The sequence below is a fragment of the Lampris incognitus genome, chromosome 16, assembly GCF_029633865.1.
Source record: "Lampris incognitus isolate fLamInc1 chromosome 16, fLamInc1.hap2, whole genome shotgun sequence".
NCBI classification, from domain to species: domain Eukaryota; kingdom Metazoa; phylum Chordata; class Actinopteri; order Lampriformes; family Lampridae; genus Lampris; species Lampris incognitus.
In genome coordinates, this window is record NC_079226.1 from 38869608 (window position 1) to 38888080 (window position 18473).

The following is an 18473-nucleotide window of genomic DNA, read 5'->3' on the forward strand; positions in this document are numbered from 1 at the left end:
GCAATTTGCATATGAAACCAATCATTGGTCATGGTCGGTTGCGGTCAGTTGAGACTGAAGAGGTCACTTAGATGAGTGATGAAACGTCTCTTTCAATAAATATTATGTCCAGATGAACTGATTCAACTTTCTGTGACAACAATGTAAGATGCATATGGGTACATCAGCTGTTAAGCAGCCTGACTGCCTGTGGAAAGAAGCTATTACTGAGCGGGTGGTGTGTGATTTGATGCTCCAGTAACACTTTTTAGATGGAAGGAGCGAGAACAGAACATGAGCTGAGTGGCTGGTGTCCTTAATGATGTTTTGGGCTTTCTTTTCGCAGTGAGTTATGTAAATATTATGAAATTGTGGTTGTTCCATGCCAATGATTTTTGCTGCTGCCTTTACAGTCATTTGCAGCAGTCTGCAGTCCTGAGCAGTCAGGTTGCCAAACCACACTGTGACACAGCCTGTCAACATACTCTCCATGGTACTGCCATCAAAGTTCAAAAGAGTTTTGGTACTCATACCAAAACTCTTGAGATGCCTCAGAAAATTGTCTCTCCTGTGCCTTCTTCAGATGAAGTTGGTGTTGAGAGACCACCTGAGGGTGTCTGTGATGTGTAAACCAAAAAATCTAAAACTGTCCACAATTTCAACAGATGATGGAAATAGGAATGTGATTTTCTCTGAGCGTTATAAAGTCAATGATGATAACTTTTGTCTTATTGAAATTTAGAGAGAAGTTGTTATTATGGCACCATATGGTTAAATCTTCCACTTCCCTCCTATAGGCCCTCTCCTCCCTATTGCTTATTAGTACAATCATTGTGGTGCCATCTGTGAATTTAATGATGCTGTTGTTGTCATATTTGGCAACACAGTCATGTGTAAACAGACTGCACAGTAGGGGGCTGAGATAGCAGCCCTGAGGCACGCCAGTCCTAAGAACTAATGTGGATGAATAGGTTTTGCCTATTCTCACAGTCTGGGGTCTGCCTGTCAGGAAATCCAATAGCCAATTACAGATAGAGTTACCCAGACCAAGACCTCTGAGTTTCAACACCAGTTTGGATGGTACAATTGTATTAAAAGTAGAGCTGTAACCAATAAACAACATTCTGACAGAGATATTGTTCTTTTCAAACTGTACTAAAGTAGTATGCAGAGCAAGTGAGATAGCATCATCTACAGATCTGTTGGCACAACAGGCAAACTGTAATGGGTCAAGGGTTGCAGCAATGTTACACTTTATGCATGATACAAACAATCTTTCCAGGCACTTCATCATAACAGAGGTCAAAGCAATGGGTCGGTTGCCTACATCAGAGTGCTGATGTAGGCACTGCTTAGAGTTTTCCAGGAAGTAGAGCATGTTTGCAGCAGCCTAGTGGTTAGCTGTTGCCACAAGAGGTGCGATGTATCGGTGTTGTTTTGTGTGGCGAGTAAATGGAATTGACTCGACCTCTCCGTCTCCTCATTCCTGCACTCCCACGTTGAGGTAATCATTAGGACAAGAGAAATGTGTTTTCTTTTGGCATTTTTTCCCCCATTAGATACTGATAGTCGGGGGAGAGAGGGGATGACTTGCAGCAAAGGGCCTGGGCCGGATTTGAACCCAGGCCACTGCGGTAAGGACTCAGCCTTACGTGGTACATGCTCTACCAGGCGAGCCACTGGGGCGCCCCCGAGACATGTGTTTTCTTAGGTCTGGGCACAGTGGTGGTTTCTTAAAACACAGTGGAACCGCACACAACAGCAGGGACAGGTTGAAAATGTCAGTAAAAACCCGAGATAGCTGAGTGTGACATGCCTTGAGGACACGGGAAAGGATGCCGTCTGGGCCAGCAGCTTTATGAAGCTTAACCCTTTTAAAAGTTTTACTCACATTAGCCTCGGTCACCCGCAGATCTACTGTATTGGATGGACACTGTGCTGCCGTCGCTGGGTCCAAGCTGTGAGCTTCAAAGCGGGCATCAAAGTTGTTTAAGTCATCCGGGGGAGAGGCAGAGGTGTTGATAGCCAAGCTGGGTTTAGATTTATAGTCCCTAATCGCCTGCAGCCCCCTCCACATGTGCCACGACTCACAGCCACTGTAGTAATTTTCCAACTTGTCCCTATATGGTCTTTTAGCAGCTTTGATGGCTCTCCTTAAGTCATACCTGGGTTTTTTTTGTAGCATTCCTTATCCCCTGATTTAAAAGCATTGGCATGCTCCCTCAACCTCAGGTGAATGTCACTGTTAATCCAGAGCTTCTGGTTGTGGTAGGAGCAAATAAACTGTACTGGGATACAGTTATCCACACAGAATCTAACATAGCCCGTAACCAATTCAGCATACTCATCCAAACTCGAGGCCGAATCTTTGAAGATTGACCATTCTGCTGATTCAAAACGTCCATGAAATTTGGATTTCTGTTCTGTAGTCCAGCACGGTGCTGTCCTCAAAGTGGGCCGCACGCACGTCATTTTCTGCTTGTAGGCAGGAAGCAAGAGCACAGACAGGTGGTCAGACTTCCCAAAGTGAGGTCGTGGGATAGACCTGTAAACTGCCTTGAGCGTGGAGTAACAGTAGTCAAAGGTATTGGTGCCTCCGGTGGGCCAGGTGACATGTTGGTAAAATTTTGGTAGCAAAGATTTCAGGTACAGTGGTTAAAGTCCCCCCGCTACAGTTGAAATGACCTCAGGGTGCAAGTTCTTCTGCCTGCTAATGGCTCCATACAGTTCGTCCAGCGCCGCTTCAGCAGTAGCTATGTATATAGACCTGTATGTACGTACATACAGGTATGTATGTAGACATGTGGCTATGTATATACGTATGTAGACAGCAGTTAACGACACACAGGGGCGTTCCCTTGGGAGATAGAATGGTCTGCACCTTATTGTTAACGTTCCAACACTGGCGAACAGGACTGAGAGACTATTTCCACACCAGTGCACCATGAATTGTTAAAGAAGCATACACCACCTCCCTTTATCTTGCCAGCAGTCATCATGGAACGGTCCATGCAGTGCACAGAAAAACCCTCCGGTTGTACAGCCCTATCAGGTGTATTAGGGCCCACCCACAACAGGCCTTCAATGCCCTTGGGTGCTTATTCAGCAATGAAGTTCGTTGTCCAGATTGTTGTCGAGGGACTGGACATTAGAAAACTGTATGCTGGCAATCGGGGGCCGGGTAGGACACCATCGTAACCTCACCAGGGCGTCACCTGGCCTCTGGCAGCGCTGTCTGCTGCCATTACCCCGTCGTGGTAACTGTTGTAGGTAAACTCTCTCAGAAAGTCCAGCGGCTTCCAGCTGTCAGGAACTTTTAATCTTGTGTCCAGTAAAGTCTGGCAATCATAGCCAGTTGTGCAAGTGGCGCTTCGTGCAACAAAAGTGACATGTAACACAAAAACGAGCAACAAAGCGAGAGTAGCGCTTAGCGACTCGCCATAGTACGGCGCCATCTTAGATCTCGTCACGTGATTCCAGGCATGCACGCCATACATGCGTATATTATGTGCACATGAAAGCACGCTCGGATTGATTAATAGCATTAGCCTACCGGCTACACCCTTCCCATGTGGTGCTTGAAAATCCCTTGGAGAGATGCAGGCGGACAGGATCCCCTACAAAACCCACCGTCTGTGCAACAGGGGGTCATCCAGTATCCAGACATGTGACTTTAGCCTTCGTAGTTGATTCAAGACTTAGTCTTTAAGAGGGTTTTTTTTTTTTTTTTTGCTGTGTGCTCTCTGCTCCACAGGAAGTGCACCCTGACCCCAAATCCCACGGTGGATGCGGAATTCCCAGAGCTACCTTACTGCGATCTTAACTCCAACAGCCACCATGCTGCAAATATAACCCATTAGCAGCGGCCTACGCAGGATGGATTGACATTCATTGCAGCCGGGAGACTCGAGTGGCGAAAACCAGTCGAACATTCCCTTGTCTCCCAAAATAAATTAACATTCTTTGCACAACCGGCCTCGGAAGACTTTCAAATCAGTGATAACCGAGCGCTTGGTACCCGTCTCTAAACATGTGCCTAAATTTGGAAAACGAGTCTGAGAAAATAAGCGGTGCCAGAATTTGCATCGCGGCCCTGACATTTGGGAGCCTTTAAGATAAGCGGTTGGTAATTACATACATTTGACTTCTCAAACAGCACATAAAAAAAAACACACACACACAAAAAAAACAGCCACAGTACACTGTTTGATGAAGAGGAATAAGCTCTGAAGTCCCTAATACAATACAGAATGCACGGTTTAATGGGGAAACTACAAACATATCGCTCTACGCTAATAACGCAGCACAGAAATCCCTTCCAGGTGAACCAATGAAAGACGAAAAGTTTGGTTGTTGTTGAAACTTCTACCTCTATTTTGCAGGAGAGAGCTGAGGTGACTCTGCAAGTCGACGCTAAACTGCTCCCTTTCTTCCTTTTCAGCTGGCGGAAAGAGACGTCGACCACCGGTAGGAAGCGGGGGCCAAAACTGCAGAGTTATGTAACAAAATCATGCCGGAATGGAAGAATCGAGTGTGAAAGCAGCCGGTTTAAAAACGGTGGACAGACAAGAATCACGTGATTAATATCTGGGCGGAAAATTGGGGACAATCGTGCTGGTAAATTGGTTTTCCAGTTTCTGGGTTGTTATGCGCCGCGGTAGGTAGCCAGTATTGCAGGGGGATCCCCTTCTTTTCTGATAAACCGGTCGTGTTTGAAAAACACACGTCGGCGAGGCCGGTTACAAAGGAAGCTCTACTGCCCCCTTGTCAGTCTGCTCTTGTGGATGCCGTGTGTGCTGTAGCACGCGTACACAGTGTGCACATGGAAACTATTTGTGTCTTTCTCCGTTTTCTCCAAATGTGAGGAATAACAAGTCCAGCCACACAGAATCTGAGAAGGATTCACCTTCCCGGGATGGTGTCAGGTTGTCCAGATAGCAACTGCTAGCGGTGGGTCAGTCGGAGGAAGAACTTCGGGGTGTAAATGTAGTTTCATACCCTCAGAGATGCTGTCCTGATATCATCAATATATGATGAGGTGTTTCATCTACTCATGAAGCTCCGTCCAACTCCCACAACTCCGTCTCACTACTCCCACTACTCTGTCTCACTACTCCCACTACTCCGTCTCACTACTCCCACTACTCCGTCTCACTACTCCGTCTCACTACTCTGTCTCACTACTCTGTCTCACTACTCTGTCCCACTACTCCGTCCCACTACTCTGTCTCACTACTCCCACTACTCCATCTCACTACTCCCACTACTCTGTCCCACTACTCCGTCTCACTACTCCCACTACTCTGTCTCACTACTCCCACTACTCTGTCCCACTACTCTGTCTCACTACTCTGTCTCAGTCGTACTCAACCCCGAGTGACCGCCGAGGATGATGATGACTGTCTACAGCATCGGCTTTAGACAGACACACACACACACAGACAGACGGGCAGGCAGACAGGTGAGCAGACAGACATGCAGGTGGGCATACAGACAGACAGGCAGACAGGCAGGCAGGCAGAAAGACAGACAGGCGGGCAGACAGGCACACAGGCAGAAAGCCAGGCAAACATAGGCAGACACACAAACAGGCCAGCGGGCAGACAGACACACAGACAGACAGGCAGGCAGACACACAGACAGGCAGGCAGGCAGACAGAGAAAATTCCCTCACCACTTGGGTAGCAGACAGGTGTAGCGATGATAGCTCGACTGTCCTGTAGCCAGATATAAGGGCCTGTGAAGCCCATTTTGTTTTTCCCCTTTTCGGTTTAGTTTTAGTTTTATTCAGACTTTTGTCTTTTTACCCATTTCTAATATAGGGACGTTTGTTTGAGCAAAATGGCACGTGGAGTTCTTTCAGTCCGAGCCCACACATAAGAGATGTACAGTAGAACTGACGGAGCATGCCTTCGTAGTGTCTTTTGTGTAAAACAGCCCCTGTACTGACTCATTTGCATATTGTTCTGCCACCTTTTTTCCTTTTTTCCTCCATCCCATACAACAAACCCATAGGTACGCTGTGACATGCACGCCGATGTGCCACAGAGACCTGGAGGAGAGCCTGGCAGAGAGACGGCTGGCCCAGCGACCCATCACATTAAATTCCTAATATGTTCAAAAAACGGAGAAAATTCCCCCAAATCTCCAAATGTTGTGCACTTCCACAACTGAAATCCAGTTTTACATCTTTAATTCCGTTAATTCCGTCCGTGTGTTCTGCATCGCCCTGAAATCAGAGGGCTCTACATGTATTCACGGGTTCAGGTTGCCACTAAAGCGGATGTTCCCGCCTTGTCAAAGCAGCTTTGAGCAAGGCACCAGACCCTTATGCCAAGTTGATAACATCAAATGCAGGAGTCAGGAAAGGGAGGGTGAGGTAGGACAGAGAACTGAGGAATAAATCAACTGGATTATCATTTCTTCACCGGCAGATTCACGCTTCGAGAATGATCGGACACCGGCCAACTGCCTCTCTAACTGCCATGCCGCATAAAACGCCCTGCATAAGGCCAGGAGGATGCTACCCAGGGGCCTTTGGAGGTGGTGGGGGGTGGGGTGTCAGAGGCTGACCCCATCCATCAAGGCGAACGAGGCAGACCCACGACAGCGTGACGGGGGGAGGGGAGCCCTTTAAGATTTATGGTTTAGCTGTAATAACCATGACTGTGACCACACACACAGGGGATATCAGCGCACGTGAGAGTTTGAACTTCAATTAGGGCTCCCCCCCTCCCGTCATGTTACATGGACAGCAGACGTTGCCCTGTGAAATGACTGAGTGACTGACAGATGGAGACAAAACTCAGTTTTTGTCTGACAGGGGACATCACACTGTCAGTTGTTTACTTCCCAAGAGATCTACCGTGGAGTCCGGAATAAAAAATCATCCCAGTTCGGCACGTTATACTTCCTGTTCTCTCAAAGTCCCGCCATAGCAACGACCCATGCGGTGATTGGAAGGGCGTCAGCCTTCCAACTGTTTTTCCCCACCAGCTGCAAGTTTTTCTGGGGGAACGGGACGCATGAGCAGGCTGGTGTTATTTCCCCCAGGTTCATCCACCGCTCTACAGATACCTCACCACCTGTAGAGTCACGAGTTGCAGTGGCGGTACATATTACCCCTATTGGCACCCTGGAGGCAACAGCGGGGTTCAGACCATGAACTGCACCACGGGATGCTAGCATTTTAATCTGCTGCATCAACAAAAGGCCCCCTGAGTGCGCTGGTCACTGAGCAGCATCACCAGTTGGAAGGTCACTGGTTTTGCCCAAGGCCTTTTCAGTGTTCATTGCTTTCCTTGGCTGGTCTGGATAATTCTAACCTGTGACCTGCAGGTCAGAAGATGACTCTAACCCCCAATCTCAGCAACCACATTCATGGACCCACAGACTTAGGCGAGTGTTCCCGATATGTCTGAGGACTCAGGGCCATCCCAGAGTAAAACAAGTTAGTGCACGAGGGCTCACTCGTGGAGTTTTTGAGCCTTAATGAGCATTTACCACAAGCATGCAGTCCTGCAGGATTTGGCTGATGGAATAACCCACAATCCATTGCATTGTCGTGTTTAAAACAGGGACAACAGGGGATACCTCAAAAACATAAACAAATGTAAACTGATGGGGCAAGGAAAGAGCCGGCAAGAAGAAATTGATGTAAATATTCTGAAACACACAATATACATCTCATCATCAGCCGCTTCTCCGGGGTCAGGTTGCGGTGGCAGCAAGCTAAGTAGGGCACTACAGATGTCCCTCTCCCCAGCAATGCCCTCCAGCTCCTCCTAGGGGATCCCAAGGCATTCCCAGGCCAGATTGGACATGTAGTCCCTCCAGCGAGTTCTGGGTCTACCCCAGGGTCTCCTCCCTGTTGGACGTGCCCAGGAGGCGTCCTAATCAGATGCCTAAACCACCTCAACTGGCTCTTTTTGACGCGAAGGAGCAGCAGCTCTACTCCAAGTTCCCTCCGGATGTCTGAGCTCCTCACCCTATCTCTAAGGCTGAGCCCAGATACCCTATGGAGGAAACTAATTTCAACCGCTTGTATCTGCGATCTCACCATTTCGGTCACTACCCAAAGCTCATGACCATAGGTGAGGGCTGGATGAAGATTGACTGGTAAGGGCACTGTAAGGGTAAAGAGTTGGTCCATTGTTCCACAGCCAGGCTGGAATCTGCATTGTTCCTCCTGGATCTGAGGTTTGACAAATGGTCGGAGCCTCCTTTCCAGCACCCTAGAGTATACTTTCCCTGGGAGGCTGAGCAGTGTGATGCCCCGATAATTGGAGCACACCCTATGGTCCCCTTTTTTAAATATGGGAACCACCACCCTAGTCTGCCACTCCATAAGTACTGTCCCGGACCGCCACGCAACACTGAAGAGGCATGTCAGCCAAGACAGCCCAACAATGTCCAGAGCCTTCAGCATCTCAGGGCAAATCTCATCCACACCTGGCGCCTTGCTACCGAGAAGCTCCTTAACTACCTCAGAGACCTCTCCCGGAGATATGGGTGGGGCTTCCCCCAAGTCTCCAGACTCTACCTCCTCCACCACTGAGGACATGTTAGCCAGGTTCAGGAGCTCCTCAAAGTGTTTTTTTCCACCTCCCAACAACATCCCCAGTCCGGGTCAGCAGTTCCCCTCCCCGGCTGAACACAGCTCAAGTCAAGCCCTGCCTCCCCTTCCTGAGTCACCGGATGGTTTGCCAGAACTTCCTTGAGGCCAACTGAAAGTCCTCCTTCATAACCTCGCTGAACTCCTCCCACCTTCAGGTACCTGTCTGCTGCTTAGAGACTGGAAGCTGCAATTATTCAAACGGTAAAGTCAGGCTGTCGGTCACTCATTCACCTCGGGTGTGAAGAATGCAAAATAATACAAAATAAATGCTCTTAATTAAAGCTATGACTGTTGGAAACATTGTAGCTCCCGGCAGCAACAACCCCTTTCTCTTGCTTATACCATTTAGAGCCTTTGCAATGTGCACACTCATGCATTTACACCGGCCACGCAGGTGACATCAATTAAAGCGCATGAGGGTTTAGTACTGAGGGTTTAGGGTGCAGATTGAGATTGAGACTAATTTTGGGGCTTCTGCTCCAGTCCTGGATGCAATGCAAAAGCAAAGAATTAAAATACTCCTTATTCATATGATAAGGATATTGTTAGATATATGTGCTAACCACTGTGTCGCCTCACAGCAAGAAGGTCCTGGGTTCAAGCCCCGGGGTTGTCCAGCCTTCGGGGACCCGGGTCGTCCTCTGTGTGGAGTTTGCATGTTCTCCCCGTGTCTGTGTGGGTTTCCTCCGGGTGCTCCGGTTTCCTCCCGCCGTCCAAAGACGTGCAGGTCAGGTGTATCAGCCGCACTAAATTGTCCCTAGGTGTTAATGTGTGTGTCGGCCCGTGTCGGCCCTGTGATGGACTGGAGGCCTGTCCAGGGTGTCTCCCCGCCTGCCGCCCAATGACTACAGGGGTAGGCTCCAGCATTCCCGCCACCCTGAGAGCAGGATAAGCGGTTTGGATAATGGATGGATGGACGGATATATGCGTGTATGATACCAATGACTCAAACATCGGTGAAGGATGTTGCCCACTTAATAACCCCAGTGACCCACACTTACACCCCGAATCCCTGTAACAACTAGTTTAGGTAGTTTGACCAGAGATGCTGCATAGGAGATGGGCTGACAGATTCGTTAGTGCATCCCGACGCCCTGCAGTAGCTAGCTAGGTTGGTATGTTGTGTCTGAACATGGGGTTTGTGCCTCAGCTTGTCATCTTGACTCAGCTTCTTCCCGGGCGAGGGGGGGTGGGGCCGGCTCTAGGCGACGGACAGCAGTGTGAACCGAAAGGGTTTTGGACCCAAAGCCAGGCAGCAGGGTGGTGGGGCAGCAGCAGGACACGGCCCGGCTGAATATGGCGGAAAGGGACGGTGACACACTTGTGTTTTCATGTGGGGAAGAGAACGGACGCCTCAGCCCGCCGCGTCTTCGCCGGGCCGGAGAAGAGAGGGAGCAGCTGGCCGGAGGGCGGAGGGCGGTGTTGTGTGTATGTGTGTGTGTGTCGGTGCGTGTGGGAGAGTTACACTTTTGACATTCCTAGCTTTGTCAACGCTGCAGCCTGTGACTGTCCTCCTTTTGTTCGGCGAGAGCTGACCATAGACCGAGCAAGGTGCATCATGGGTACAGAGGAATCTGATGACAGGAAGCATTCTGCCAGGTGGCAAGGTGCCTCGTACGCTGTAACCGACATGCTCTCCACCCACCTGCACACCCCCAGCAGAACCCCCCCACCCCACCCCACCCCCTCCATTTTCATTATGCAGTCTAGCAATCCTCTATTCTGGCTAAAAACAAAATGCAACTGCAATTCCCCCGCCCCCCCACCCATTTTTGGGGGATTTTTGGGGTTTTGTTCTCCGTTGGACCTGAATGGTTTACAGTTATACGACCAAGTGCGCTTCACGACCGAGCTCTCGCGCTACGCTCCAACATCCAGGCACGCCAAAGACAACACAGAAACCCTTTTCTTTGTAAGTTCTTGTATCTTAATATATATATATCTCATGGGGGGGGGAGAGGAGGGTCGTCCGGCCTCAGTGAGACAGCAGAGAGGTGTGTGTCGGGGTGTGTCTCTGGACCGTTACCGCCAGTCGCAGCCCCACCTAGCGAAGTGCTGATGAGTCAGAGGTAAGTGATGACAAGTCTGACGACTGATTGGTTTAGTTAGCGCGGCACGTAGATCTGTCCCACACAGGATGGGGCTCCTGCTCGGCTTTAGGAGCCGGGAGGGGTGGGTGGGGTGGGTGGGGTGGGGCTCCGCATCATGATTCACGAGCAGATGTTGACTGGCACGTTGCTGGTGAGCCTCGGACATCTAGATTTATCACGCCGCAAAAAAAAAAAACAGAAATATGCACGGCATGTGTGGGAATGGCGGCGGTCCAAAGACAGAAAGGGGAAAAAAAAATAAAAGCTCTTAATATTTGCTTGTTTATTCGTTTATTTTTAACCTGCTGCAAAGATTTAAACCCTCCCCACCACCCCACCACCCCCCGTTGTGATTGCAGCTTACGGTTAACCGTGCGGAGTTCTGCACGAACGGGAAGACCGGCTGCTTCTCTCTTCCCTGAATCGCCGTTCCTTTCACCGGCGGCGCGAGTCACAAACTTTTACCAACTCCAAACAAAAAAAAAGAGAATAAACGTTTGCAGGGATCTGGTGGCATCAACTCACACCCCGGGGCCCCCCGGCAACGCACAACACGAAAGAATGCTAATGGAAAAAGTAAATGGATCATGAGGCCGGGGGTGGGGGTGGGGGTGGGGGTGTTGTGTGTGTATGTGTGTCAGTCGGTATGATGGAGGCTGAGGTGTGGAGGTTTTGGTGGGGGTGCGGTTTACGGGCAGGGCCCATGGAAGGTACAGTTCATGCCCTTATAAGGACAAGCCGGGGCCGAGTGGCCTCGGCAGTACCTGCAGTCTGCCCGGCGGCTATGGAAACTCAGAGAAGGCTGCCGTGTCTGAAATGTGATGACACGGACGAGCGTGAGATATGGGACAGTAGGACAGTGTGCTTACGTGTGTCAAAGGGACGGACACGAATACCGAGAATAAAAAGGGGGGGTGGGGGGGTCAGGGTTCATCGATAAGGCCTCGACTTTCCTCAGACGATGTGTTTTTGAGCGGCACATCTGGCTCCGTGTGCGGGAGCCACCGGGGTTTCTGGAGAGAGACGCGAAGATCTCCAGATAGGAGGACGCCAGCGCCTTTACACTTCGGGGGGTGGGGGTGGGGTCAGGTTAAGACTTGCACGGGACTGGAAATATTTCAGGCGCTCCTGGACGAGCTGGATTCAGGTGCGTCGCGGAGAGAGAGACCTGCGGAGAAGGAGCTCAACACGGAGTCCTCTGCTCCGTGTTGAGCACCTCCGGGTCTCCCGCGACTGGCTGTGCAGATATGGACACACACTTAACGGGGCTTATGGGGAGGATCTTCCCACTCGTTTGTATGGTGGGTTGTGTGTCTGTTTGTGTAGGTAGAGTCAGGTAGAGGCAGAAGAAGACGTCAGGTAGGAGAAGAAGAGGAGTCGGTGTGCTCTACCTGACTGAGACCTGAGAGTGCACGACTGTTCTCATCCCCCTGAACCCGTCATCCGACCATCGGTTCCCCCCCCCCCCCCCCGAGAGCAGAAGCCCTGATCACTCATGGATACAAGCGAATCAAATATGGCTCCCGCAGGACCTTTAGCTGCGGAAGAGAAAAGCTGCCATGGAGACGGAGACGGAGACGGATGGGTTATCAGTGCTGCGATGTGATCCGCACAACATGGGCTGTATGAACACACAGGGTGGTCTATTCCCCCCCACACTCTTTTCTACCCAACTGTAGCCAGCCATTCGCCCCACTCTCACGAGCCGTCCCCATCTCTGCTCCTCTGCCGATCCGGGGAGGGCTGCACACTACCACACGCCTCCTCCCATACATGTGGAGTCGCCAGCCGCCTCTTTTCACCTGACAGTGAGGAGTTTCACCGGGGGGGACGTAGCGCGTGGGAGAATCACACTATTCCCCCCCAGTTCTTGGGTGGGGGGATGCAAGAAGGGGGTGCCAACCCCCCCCCCTGTCAAACAAAGTGACAAAACAAACACCTCTTTCTAAAAGTGGCCTCCATCCTTCCCCATCTAGTACTGATGTTTAAACGATGTCCGTATCAGAGATCTGCACACCGGCCGCCTGGCTTCCGTCTCCCCCGGGCCACTGAATCCAGACGCTGCGACAGGTTTTTAAACACACGGGGTGGAAGAACGTCTTTCATGGCCGACTGTCCGCCCGCCTACAGGGCAGGGCACCAACCCAACACGATCCTTCATCGTCCTTCACCGATGTTGTATCGGGAGGAAAGCCGAATATCGCGACGCAAAAACGTGTCGTCTACATGAACGACGGTGAGAATCTGTCTCCTAAAATGAGGCCGGGAACAGTTCAGGGAGCTTTAGAGTGAAAGCTGGTGTTGGTTTGGTATCATACGTTACATTTCCCGAACAGCTGAGTGGGCTGAAGCTCAGGTGGGTTGTATTTTTGTGGATGTCAGCTGACATGGTGGGTGTGTATATCGATGCCGTGTAAAGTCTCATGTGATTATCATGATAATACCATGTAAAGTCCCATGTGATTATCATGATAATACCGTGTAAAGTCTCATGTGATTATCATGATAATACCGTGTGAAGTCCCATGTGATTATCATGATAATACCATGTAAAGTCCCATGTGATTATCATGATAATACCGTGTAAAGTTTCATGTGATTATCATGATAATACCGTGTGAAGTCCCATGTGATTATCATGATAATACCATGTAAAGTCCCATGTGATTATCATGATAATACCGTGTAAAGTTTCATGTGATTATCATGATAATACCGTGTGAAGTCCCATGTGATTATCATGATAATACCATGTAAAGTCCCATGTGATTATCATGATAATACCGTGTAAAGTCTCATATGATTATCATGATAATACCGTGTAAAGTCTCATGTGATTATCATGATAATACCGTGTAAAGTCCCATGTGATTGTCATGATAATACCGTGTAAAGTTTCATGTGATTATCATGATAATACCGTGTAAAGTCCCATGTGATTATCAGGATAATACCGTGTAAAGTCCCATGTGATTATCAGGATAATACCGTGTAAAGTCTCATGTGATTATCATGATAATACCGTGTGAAGTCCCATGTGATTGTCATGATAATACCGTGTAAAGTTTCATGTGATTATCATGATAATACCGTGTAAAGTCCCATGTGATTATCAGGATAATACCGTGTAAAGTCCCATGTGAGTATCATGATAATACCGTGTAAAGTCTCATGTGATTATCATGATAATACCGTGTAAAGTCTCATGTGAGTATCATGATAATACCGTGTAAAGTCTCATGTGATTATCATGATAATACCGTGTAAAGTCCCATGTGAGTATCATGAAAATACTGTGTAAAGTCTCATGTGAGTATCATGATAATACCGTGTGAAGTCCCATGTGATTATCATGATAATACCGTGTAAAGTCCCATGTGATTATCATGATAATACCGTGTAAAGGCCCATGTGAGTATCATGATAATACCATGTAAAGTCCCATGTGAGTATCATGATAATACCGTGTAAAGTATCATGTGATCATCATGATAATACCGTGTGAAGTATCATGTGAGTATCATGATAATACCGTGTGAAGTATCATGTGAGTATCATGATAATACCGTGTAAAGGCCCATGTGAGTATCATGATAATACCGTGTAAAGTCTCATGTGATTATCATGATAATACCGTGTGAAGTATCATGTGAGTATCATGATAATACCGTGTAAAGTCTCATGTGATTATCATGACAATACCGTGTGAAGTCCCATGTGATTATCATGATAATACCGTGTGAAGTCCCATGTGATTATCATGATAATACCGTGTAAAGTCTCATGTGAGTATCATGATAACGTGTAAAGTCCCATGTGAGTATCATGATAATACGTGTGAAGTCCCATGTGATTATCATAATACCGTGTAAAGTCCCATGTGATTATCATGATAATACCGTGTAAAGTCCCATGTGATTATCATGATAATACCGTGTAAAGTCTCATGTGATTATCATGATAATACCGTGTAAAGTCTCATGTGATTATCATGATAATACCGTGTAAAGTCCCATGTGATTATCATGATAATACCGTGTAAAGTCCCATGTGATTATCATGATAATACCGTGTGAAGTCCCATGTGATTATCATGATAATACCGTGTAAAGTCCCATGTGATTATCATGATAATACCGTGTAAAGTCTCATGTGATTATCATGATAATACCGTGTAAAGTCTCATGTGATTATCATGATAATACCGTGTAAAGTCCCATGTGATTATCATGATAATACCGTGTAAAGTCCCATGTGATTATCATGATAATACCGTGTAAAGTCCCATGTGAGTATCATGATAATACCGTCTAAAATCTCATGTGATTATCATGATAATACCGTGTAAAGTCTCATGTGATTATCATGATAATACCGTGTGAAGTCCCATGTGATTATCTTGATAATACCGTGTAAAGTCCCATGTGATTATCATGATAATACCGTGTAAAGTCTCATGTGATTATCATGATAATACCGTGTAAAGTCTCATGTGATTATCATGATAATACCGTGTAAAGTCTCATGTGATTATCATGATAATACCGTGTAAAGTCCCATGTGATTATCATGATAATACCGTGTAAAGTCCCATGTGATTATCATGATAATACCGTGTAAAGTTCCATGTGAGTATCATGATAATACCGTGTAAAGTCCCATGTGATTATCATGATAATACCGTGTAAAGTCTCATGTGAGTATCATGATAATACCGTGTAAAGTCTCATGTGATTATCATGATAATACCGTGTAAAGTCTCATGTGATTATCATGATAATACCGTGTAAAGTCCCATGTGAGTATCATGATAATACCGTGTAAAGTCTCATGTGATTATCATCATAATACCGTGTAAAGTCTCATGTGATTATCATGATAATACCGTGTAAAGTCCCATGTGAGTATCATGATAATACCGTGTAAAGTCCCATGTGATTATCATGATAATACCGTGTAAAGTCCCATGTGAGTATCATGATAATACCGTCTAAAATCTCATGTGATTATCATGATAATACCGTGTAAAGTCTCATGTGATTATCATGATAATACCGTGTGAAGTCCCATGTGATTATCTTGATAATACCGTGTAAAGTCCCATGTGATTATCATGATAATACCGTGTAAAGTCCCATGTGATTATCATGATAATACCGTGTAAAGTCTCATGTGATTATCATGATAATACCGTGTAAAGTCTCATGTGATTATCATGATAATACCGTGTAAAGTCCCATGTGATTATCATGATAATACCGTGTAAAGTCCCATGTGATTATCATGATAATACCGTGTAAAGTCCCATGTGATTATCATGATAATACCGTGTAAAGTCTCATGTGATTATCATGATAATACCGTGTAAAGTTCCATGTGAGTATCATGATAATACCGTGTAAAGTCCCATGTGATTATCATGATAATACCGTGTAAAGTCTCATGTGAGTATCATGATAATACCGTGTAAAGTCTCATGTGATTATCATGATAACACGTTCCACATCTCTCAGCACAATGGGCCTGCGGCTAGAGACAAGGTGATGGGGATGTTGAGCAGCACCACACCCCACCATCCTTCTTGAGAAGCTCTACATTCCTACCACCTGATGCGTGTTGTTAGCGCTTACAGACGACGGGCCCGTAGAACCTTCCTCTCCTCTTCCTCTTCCTCTTTCTAACCTACATCAGTGCTGGAGCCCATTCACAGGACCCGGTGTCAGACAGCCTGCTAGGCGGCAGGTAAGGGCCGGAGGCCGGAGATGTGGACTGGGGGGTGTCTCAGCATCTGCTGCTGACCGAGCACCTCGGAGGGTGCGCGCCTTCTAACCCTTCACCCCCCCTCCCTGCCTCCCTCCTCTCTTTTCAACCGGTAGCAATGCAGCCTCGGTGATGACATAATTCAGGAAACTAGCACCCGAGGCTTTCAAAGTAGAATCTACCAAAAAAAAAAAAGAAAAGAAAAAAAAAACTAGGGGAAAAAAACTTTTTCCAACAGCAGCGAGAGGGGCCGAATATTACCATTTTTGGGCAAGCTCGCTCCCATACAAGCCCAGCCCAAACCACAATGCTTACTCAGATTCCAGAGTTTAGTCCCCCCCCTCCTCCCTCCCTCCCTGCCTCCCTCCCTCCCTCCCGCACACACGCACACTTCTCCAAGCAAAGTGTATGAGAGGCAAACGCGGGCAAAAAAGTGCCCCCCACCCCCACCCTCAACCCTACCCCCCCCCTGCCTAAAAATCAACCATTCATTCCCCGGCGCAGACAGACAGCATCTGCCCTAACGCGGGCGTCTGGATGCGCCGGACAGCACCGACGCGCCACGTTAGCGCCCCCGCAGACGGGCAGGTACGGCGCGGTAGGCGACCATCTAATCCCCCGGGGGGACGAGCTGAGCGGCCGCTACGGAGGCTGACATGTCACCCAAGTAGTAGTACGGCCTAATCCACGTCGCAATGTAAAAAAAAAAAAAAAAACCGGAATGACAGGAGGAGGAGGAGGAGGAGGAGGAAGAGGGGGGGAGGGAGGAGGAGGATTTGCAGTGAAGCGCATGGCTGACATCTGTTGCGCTGTAAAAGGTGGGCGTACTGTCGCATTTCAGTTCTCTCTTCCCTTCTCCCTTCCCCTTCCCTTCCTTTCCCCCCCCCCCCCCTGGAAATGACAGGAGGGCCCGCACGCGAGCCGGATGTTTCGCGAGACGTTTGGAAACGGCCGTTTCTCGCCGCTGCCGACGTCTTTTCCCCACACCGCCAAAAGTTACGGGAGGGTCCTGCGAGGCGGACGCGGGCTGCTGGCATCCCGACTCGGCAAACGAAACCTGAACAATAGTCCTGCAACTTGCTGGGAGTGGATGCTAACGGGGGGTGGGGGTGGGGGGTGGGGGGGGGTTTGCCCCCAGCTGCCGTAAAAGAAGTGGGGTGTTATGAAGGACCCGCTGCAGCAGCAGCAGCGGCAGGGGGGGGGCAGCGCCGCAACACGAGCACCTTTACACGCCGGGGAGAGGAGGAAGAGGAGGAAGAGGAGAAGACCGGTCCGGATCTTACCTTCCTTTGCTGCTTCTCCCACGCGGGATCCAACAGGAGGTCCCGGTCCCAGTCATCTTCCTGCTGCATGTAGTCGGTGTCGTCTCCGTCATATTGTTCCATGTTAAGTGTGAGGCGGTGCAGGCGAAGCGCGTCCTCTCGTATTCCCCTCGGGCCCGGCTGAGGTGACGTTCCGGCGATTCGCTACGTTTTTACTCCCCCACGCATGCAAGACGGTATGTAAATGAAACGAACGGTCCACCCCCAGCTTCACCGTGTCTCTCTCTCTCTCTCTCCCTCGCTCTACCTCTCTCTCTCTCTCCCTCGCTCTCTACCTCTCTCCCTCGCTCTCTGACCCTCGCTCTCCACAGCTCTCAGTCGTGCTTCTGTCGGTTTCCGCGGGTCTATTTTCTGTGCCGGGCTACAACTCGGCAGGCTGGAGGAGGAGGAGGAGGAGGAGGAGGAGGAGGAGGAGGCAGGTCTAATGAGCGACGACGGACGCAAAAAAAAAAACCCAAAAAAAACTTTGCTTCAAAAGAATTTAAACCCATAGCAGGCGGAAGAATGTGATTGGACGGATCGGCGTCCCAAGCCCCGCCCCCTCCCCGAGCGCGGATTGGCCCCCTTCGCCGTCAGCCTCCCCCCCCCCCGGCTTAGTGTAGGTTGACTCGCGTACGTCGACCGATCCAAACATCCCCCCCCCCCCCGGAGTTCGACGCTCGGGCGGGTTCGCCCGGCCGCTTGTATCGTCCGCAAGTCTGCGTT

At 48.9% G+C, this 18473-nt stretch overlaps 1 protein-coding gene across 1 annotated transcript in view; it reads right to left on the bottom strand.

Moving 5' to 3' along the window:
• Positions 1-18118, bottom strand: part of actn1 (actinin, alpha 1) — a 75652-nt gene extending 57534 nt beyond the window's left edge. The window contains 1 exon segment of the mRNA XM_056295456.1: positions 17730-18118. Coding sequence (XP_056151431.1) covers positions 17730-17831 — 102 coding nt within the window. The 5' untranslated portion in view covers positions 17832-18118.
• Positions 18119-18473: the final 355 nt, after the last annotated feature.